General features: G+C 45.1%; 1 protein-coding gene across 1 annotated transcript; it reads left to right on the top strand.

Moving 5' to 3' along the window:
• The first annotated feature begins 6296 nt into the window (after positions 1-6296).
• On the top strand, positions 6297-7498 carry LOC119333209. Its single transcript, XM_037606187.1, has 3 exons — positions 6297-6470; positions 6554-6703; positions 7280-7498. The coding sequence occupies exons 1-3, from the start codon at positions 6297-6299 to the stop codon at positions 7376-7378; spliced, it is 423 nt and encodes a 140-aa protein (XP_037462084.1). The 3' UTR covers positions 7379-7498.
• The last annotated feature ends 250 nt before the right edge of the window (positions 7499-7748 follow it).

The following is a 7748-nucleotide window of genomic DNA, read 5'->3' as shown; positions in this document are numbered from 1 at the left end:
CGCATCGAGAAACTCATGCACGCCCTTAATGTACTCGCAGGTGTGTCTGTCACCGTACATCCATTGCCGGTTCATCTGCGTGCATTATATATAATTAAGTGTCCAAATTAATAGAAGTTCATCATCACATTAAAACCAAAGTGCATACATGGTTCTCATCTAACAACATATAGCTCTCCAGAGCATCTAATTAATTAAACCATACGTTGAAACTATGTAAAACATTTCAATGCGAAAACAAATGCGATCATAATCGCAACCAAGGTAACAATTGATCCAACGACATAACGATACCAAGCCTCGGTATGAATGACATATTTTCTAATCTTTCTAATCTTCAAGCGCATTGCATCCATCTTGATCTTGTGATCATCGACGACATCCGCAACATGCAACTCCAATATCATCTTCTCCTCCTCAATTTTTTTATTTTTTCCTTCAACAAATTGTTTTCTTCTTCAACTAAATTTAACCTCTCGACAATAGGGTCGGTTGGCATTTCTGATTCACATACATCCTACATAAATAAAATCTATGTCACGTTGGTCGGCATAATTTTCATAAACAATAAATGAACCAATAGTTACAAAGATAATATATATACCACATCTGAATCATAGACATGACGAGGGCCGACGGGGGCGGATACCAAAACCATCGCATTATATAAGATGCAATAATAAAAGTAAGAAAATAATACAAGTATCTATGTAAACATACAAGTAAGAATATTTTTCCTTTCAGAAAGAAGATAAGAACAAGAGGCTCACCACGGTGGTGCCGGCGATGAGCTCGGCGCGGGTGATCGACGGCGGTGAAGACGGGGACGGGGCGTGATGGACCGCTAAACCTAGACAAATATTGTGGAAAATGGAGCTTGGAGGTCGAGCTTGGAGAGGAGAAAGCTTAAGTAGTGTGGCTCGGGCATTCCATTGAACACCTTGTGTGCATAGGAGGTGAGCTAGAGCACCACCAAGCCCTCTCCCCCTCGGCCAGAAAAAACAGAGCAGTGTGCTCTGCTCTTACGCGAGGGGGTATATATAGGCACCTCATTGGTCCCGGTTGGTGGCATGAACCGGGACTAAAGGGGAGCCTTTGGTCCCGGTTCAAGCCACCAACCGGGACCAATGGTGGTGGGCCAGGAGCGAGGCCCATTGGTCCCGGTTCGTCCCACCAACCGGGACCAAAAGGTCCAGATGAACCGGGACCAATGGCCCACGTGGCCCGGCCGGCCCACTACGCTCACAAACCGGGACCAATGCCCCCATTGGTCCTGGTTCTGGACTCAACCGAGACTAATGGGCTGACCCGGCCTGGACCAAAGCCATGTTTTCTACTAGTGGGGTCTTCTTGGGAGAAAGAATATCCTTCGTTGACCGTGAGAGCTTGTGATGGGCTAAGTTGGGACACCCCTGCAGGGATTTGAACTTTCGAAAGCCGTGCCCGCGGTTATGGGCAGATGGGAATTTGTTAATGTCCGGTTGTAGAAAACCTGAAACTTATCTTAATTAAAATGCATCAACCGCGTGTGTAGCCGTGATGGTCTCTTTTCGGCGGAGTCCGGAAAGTGAACACGGTGTTGGAGTTATGCTTGAACGTAAGTAGTTCAGGGTCACTTCTTGATCACTTCTAGTTCAAGGCCGTGCTTGCCTTCTCTTCTCGCTCTCTTTAGTGTAAGTTAGACACCATATATGCTAGTGCTTGCTGCAGCTCCACCACACATACCTTTTCCCTACCTATAAGCTTAAATAGTCTTGATCGCGATGGTGTGAGATTGCTGAGTCCCCGTGACTCACAGATTACTTCCAAAACCAGCTTGCAGGTGCCGTTGAACCATGCAGGTGATGCAACCGAGCTCAAGGAGGAGCTAGATGAAGGTCTCGTTCATTGTGTTGTTTCATTTCAGTTGATCAGTAGTGGAGCCCAGTCGGGGCGATCGGGGATCTGTAGCATTAGGGGTGGTCTTCTTTCATTTTGGTTCCGTAGTCGGACCTTGATTGTATCTGGATGTTGCAATGCTATATTCATGTATTGTGTGAAGTGGCGATTGTAAGCCAACTATGTATCTCTTTTCTTATTCAGTACATGGGATGTGTAAAGATTACCCCTCTTGCGACATTGTCTACAATGCGTTTATGCCTCTAAGTCGTGCTCCGACACGTGGGAGATATAGCCGCATCGTGGGTGTTACAAAGCAGGCATCTGGTAATCATCACATGTTTTAAATGACTTGAAGATATATTAACAAATCGTTCTTTCTTCTTTCAGCCATCCGGATTGAGCAAATCTTCAGGCAGCAGGACAGTACGAGGCCCGAACAAAAAGTTGAAGGAGGGCGTAAAGTACAATATCGAGGTCATCAAACCTAATGGCGAACCATTAGCGCCTAAGAAGATTGCGGACAAGTTCATTCGTCAGTGCGGAGTTCTTGTGAAGGACCAACTCCCGATCTCCCTTCAAGAATGGAGAGAGCCAGCAAAGCCACGTCCAGATCTTACTTTTGTCGACGACAGACAAAAAGTTCTGCTTTGGGAAACTCTCATGGAACATTTCACCCTACCAGATCATTTCACAGATGCAGATGTGGAGAAAGTCAAGGACGCTGCTCTTAGGAAGATGGCGGTTGCATTCAACAACCACAAGAAACATGTATGGGCCCAGTACATGAAGGGGGGAAAGAAGACTCTAGTATTCAAGGGAACAATAGAGAAGCAAAGTGCTCATTGGGACGATTTTGTGAAATTCAAGGAATCGGAATTATCTAAGGAACGGTCGAGAATAAACAAGGCCAATGCCGCAAATAGGGATAAGTTCCATAAGCTGGGGCCAGGTGGCTACGCGGTGGCAATGCCTAAGTGGGATAAGTCTGAGAAAGAGATGGAGGATGCAGGTATCACTCCAGTTACATTGAGCTGGCCCCCCAGGTGCAGGACTTGGTTCTATGCGCATGGGGGGAGTTGGACCCGAAGACAGACTTAGTTTCGAAGAAGGCATGTCTGAACGGAGACGAAGATAAGATACTTGTTGCAATAGAAGAGGCTCGATCGCGGGTGTTCGAGCCCAATAGAGAGAACGATGAGCTTATGCGTGCCCTGGGAAATTCTGAACACCCGGGAAGAACACGAGGCAAGGGCGTTATTCCATGGTATGAGGGGTTTTCGGACTGGAACACCGACTACGGAAAACGTGCGAGAAGGAAGATTGCGGAGGGGAAGAAGAGGAAGATGGAGGAGGAGCAGAGGAAGCGGGACTATGAACGCCTTCAAGGCCTAGAATCAGCGCACGCGGACTTGGCAGTAAAATTCCAGCGGCAGCAGGAGCAGATCGACTCACTTAGCCAGCAAAAGGGGTCTCAACAGCGGCAGCAGCTAGCGGATGATCCAGCATTGGATAGCACCGTCCCATCCATGCCGAGAAGCAGCGTGGGTTCCGCCCCGGGCGACGCATTGTTGGATAGCTACCCCGTGGATGACATCATGGAGAACACTAACTGCGAGCTACACTTCAAAATAAAGAACATATCCATGAAGGTGGTGGACGCCGTTGCTTTTACAAATCCCCCCGAGGAAACCTTCCATTGCAACCCGATTCTAGCGGGCTATGCTCATGTCTTAGTTGATGAGGTGGTGGACCAATATTCGGGGCTAGAGCTTGACATTCCTGGAGGTGACGAGGAGCACACACTGGGAGAGGCCAAACATCGTATCATCCTATGGAGAAAGGATTGCATCATCTTTCGAAGGCCACCGACACCGCGTCAGCCGATTCCTCGTCGAAGTCCGCCACCGAGTCAGCAGACTCCCGCTCCTCCAAGTCCAGCAACTCTTCAGGCCACTCCTCCTCCAAGTCCGGCAAAGCGTCAGGCCACTCCTCCTCCAAGTCCGACACAGCGTCAGACCACTCCTCCTCAAAGTCCGGCACAACTTCAGGCCACTCCTCCTCCAAGTCCGGCATAGCTTCAGGCCACTCCTCCTCCTCCAACTCAGCCACGTCAGCCATCTCCGCCGCCTCAGCAATCACGGAAGAGAGTCGCCGCAGCTATGGTGCGCAACGGTACAAGTCGAGGTAGTACGGGAGGTACAGGCGGAGGCAAGCGATTTCAATATGGTCCAAGCCTCGCGGTTCTTCCGCAGAGGCCTTACGACATGTCCGAGGAGGAAAATGCATCCATAGTGAAGGCCCATGTGGAAGCCAATTTTGCACCGAAACCGCCACCGCCGCCAAGGGCGAAAGTGCCTGAGGAAAAGATTGACCACTTCATTCGTATGGCTAGAGCACCAGCTCCCAAGCCTGTTGACACAGACTATGAGCGCCACCTCAGGAAGTTAAATCGAGCACGTCTACAGAATGAGGCAAGCTCGAGCTCGAGCAAATCAACTGGCAAAAGGAGCGGTAAAACCGTTCCCCAGCTGGGAGAACATGCGGCGCAATCAATTCCCCCGCTTGTTGTGCCAACAACACATGAGAGTACGCGCTCCCAATATTATTGTGGGCAAACCGTTAACGTTCCCGGACTGCGCGATGTGGTAATAATCGAGGAGCATATTGAGCAGGCTAAAAGGCTCATGATCACTGTTGGACAACTCCTCGATATCGAGCCCATGTCTCTGCTTAGAGAGGAGGAAATAAAACAGAAATATGTCCGGGGCCAACCTTTAGTCGAGCCAGACGAGGTCAAGAAGCTCCCAACGAGAATGTATGAATTGCATCAATGGTACATGAACATTACCAAGATTTCCAATCGAGAGTCCCTCATGGTGAATGTTAAGAAGGATCATTACTTCCATGAAAAAGCTGTGTCTGTTGAGTATTCAGAACTATTTCTGTTATACAATCAAGACGCACTCGACAAATCTATCGTCAGTTGCTATTGTCTGTAAGTGATTTCTTTCTGTAATTTAAGTCTCAAGCTAGCTGTAGTGATCATTTTGATCAATCATTACCTGTAATTATCCTCACTATATTCTTTTCTGTGGTATTATGCAGGATGAAGATGTATGAAATGAAAAAAGGTGCACGCTATGGCATTGGGTTCATTGACCCAAATACCATTAATGAATACACATGGAAATTAGATACATATTATCGAGCAAGTGTAGAGAAAAGCATGCTAGAGTTCTTCAAGCGCCTCAAATACAATGAAGATATACTACTTCCTTACAACTTCTTGTGAGTCACACTGTCTTGTACTATAAATTCTGTTTTTCTTACTAGCTAGCTACATGTTTTTGCTTATATATATATGCCCGCTTAATTAAGACATGCAAACGTGTGTGCATGCAGTTTTCACTGGATCTTGTTAATCATTAAAGTTGATGAAGGAACAGTTGAAGTACTGGACTCACTACTTAAGAAACAAAGTGACTACACCATCGTAAACAGGTAATTTCAATCATTATTAACTATATCTCGGTCTATTTAATTAGTTCGTCATTTCCTGATAACAAATATTTAATAACCCCTTTATTTATTTTCTTTGTCGGCGGGCAGGGCTTGGGCAAAGTTCATCAACGTCACTCCAGGCCAATGGAAACAAAACCTGAAATGGTATCGACCCAAGGTAAGTAATTAAGTAGTACTAGCTAGCTAGCTGCCATCTCTTTAATTATCATACTTGATTAATTATTATCTGATCAAATTATATTCTCGTAAAGGCCCTAAAGCAGGCGCCGGTGAATAATCTGTGTGGATACTACATTTGCGAGAACATTCGCATGATAGCGTTCGAAAGGAGCAGATCTCAAAGACAGGACTGGGTACGTTTGTTAGAACACTATTCACAATTTTTACATCATTATCGATATCTAGTCACACAACTAATACACATGCATATTGATCTCCTTCTTAACAGTTCAGAGAGGTGCGGACAAGCTACTACCAACGGAGCGCATACAAGCAATTCAAGAGGAAATAGCGGGATTTTTGCTCGACCAGGTCATAGATACGAACGGAGAATACTATTACCCGCTACCGCCCCCATGAACCACTTTCAATTGTCATCGTGCTCCGAAGACACCAATTAGGCTAATGCCACTGGCTCCGAATGCACCAATTAGGAGTGTATATATATATATATATATATATATATATATATATATATATATATATATATATATATATATATAGGAAAATGGGTTGGTACTCTTAGGAGTACGTACTCCTACCCAGGTGGTGGTCGTTGGCGCAATGGAATTCTACCGCTGAAAGTCATTTAGCTTTTAGTTAAAGAAATAATAAGTGAAAAAAACTCCACCAACAAACACAGGCCATTGCTCCGATTTTTCAGGTGTTTCTATATGCGTTGGGCTTATACATCTCTACTCCCGTCTCATTGGCATTATGTTGCGGCGGCGACGGCTCGCACGGATGGAGGACTACATCGGCCTCCAAGGGAAAGGAGCTCACTCGGCAGCAGCCTCCATTGGCAACAGCTCATCTTCTCTCCAGCCAACTGTGGCCTGACTGACCAGGTTTGTTTCGGGCGTGCTACTCTCCTGTTCGAAATCAGATCTTGTACAGAGGCACTCAACTCTCATTCTCTGACGGTTTCTAGGTGGCTGGAATCGGCGACCACTGCCTTCCGCGTCGCCAACAACAGAGTGACATCCGTGAAAACAATCTTACTGGTCGATGGAGAAGTCTATTCCAAGTCTCCGAGTTCTCCAACCGCAGGCAGCTTTGGAGTCCACCGATCACTTGTCAGGTACCTGATCGATTTTCCTCGCTATCATCATACAAAATTCCTCGCAGCAACAATTCCTCTCCTAGAGCGGCATTGATTTTAGCCTCTCTTCTTCTAAATCTTTCTTTGAGGCAACTATGCAGAAACATCATAGATCTGGTACGACTTGGTTGCGTGCAGTATTTTTTGTAATTTTTCTTATAATGGAGTGGCCGATGTATTAGCGATGCCAAATAATGGGTATATTCATCTCAACTTTAGCGAGGATATGAGACCGACTCATCATCCTGCTAGTGCAAATTCTGGTAAAGTGAGTAACTGAGTATGTTTGTCAGTATATTGTTCAGTTCTCTGTTTAACTGTCACGGCCACCGGCCAAATTAATTATAGAACCAGATGAGAAGCACCCTGTGTCACCCAATCTACCTAATTAAAATGTTAATGTTAAACATCTTAACAAATTACGTAGATCAGGTTACTTACAGTTTCTGGTGTAAACAATTTCTGAAGCTCTTTTTTCTGTTTCTTTTCTCATAGTACCCAATTCAGTATTGTTTCTGAATCAAGTCTAACTTATGTTGTAACTGTTTTCCATAGGAGCACCTCCATTATATTCGACCTCCAAAAGTACATGTGATGTTATCTGAAGCTTGCTGGAAGAGATGCCCTTTTTCTCTTCAGTTTTGGTGCATTTAAGCCTTTTTGAAGATGTAAAAGTGTTGCATAGTCCAGTTTGCTTAGTCGGTGTACATGTTTCTATTAAGATGCAAATTTCTATACATCATGTATCAATGGATCACGTAACCTGTTAACCATGGTGCCACTTGATAAATCTCTGAAGAAGCAGAGTGATTTTTGTTTACATGTACTGTGATGCCCCTTACTCGGTTAAAAAAATATGGATACTTCTTTTTGAAGTATATCAGATAAATTCCATTGTGCATTCTCCTTGCTTGCCAAAGTACATAGTACTGTATATACTACTAATCGACAATCCTCTGTTTGCTAAGTAAATATGCCTATTATGAAACCAAGCAGTATATACCCATTAGATTAACACACAAGG

The sequence above is a fragment of the Triticum dicoccoides genome, chromosome 7A, assembly GCF_002162155.2.
Source record: "Triticum dicoccoides isolate Atlit2015 ecotype Zavitan chromosome 7A, WEW_v2.0, whole genome shotgun sequence".
NCBI lineage: Eukaryota > Viridiplantae > Streptophyta > Magnoliopsida > Poales > Poaceae > Triticum > Triticum dicoccoides.
Note: the sequence above shows the minus strand (reverse complement) of the source record. Positions and strands in the feature narration are given on the sequence as shown.

What these genes read in the sequence shown, in the direction of transcription:
- LOC119333209 (XM_037606187.1), top strand. Translation starts at nt 6,297, where the DNA reads ATGCGTTGGGCTTATACATCTCTACTCCCGTCTCATTGGCATTATGTT. An exon ending in ACTGTGGCCTGACTGACCAG is followed by an intron (nt 6,471 to 6,553) that starts GTTTGTTTCGGG and finishes GACGGTTTCTAG; the next exon opens with GTGGCTGGAATCGGCGACCA. An exon ending in GTCCACCGATCACTTGTCAG is followed by an intron (nt 6,704 to 7,279) that starts GTACCTGATCGA and finishes TGTTTTCCATAG; the next exon opens with GAGCACCTCCATTATATTCG.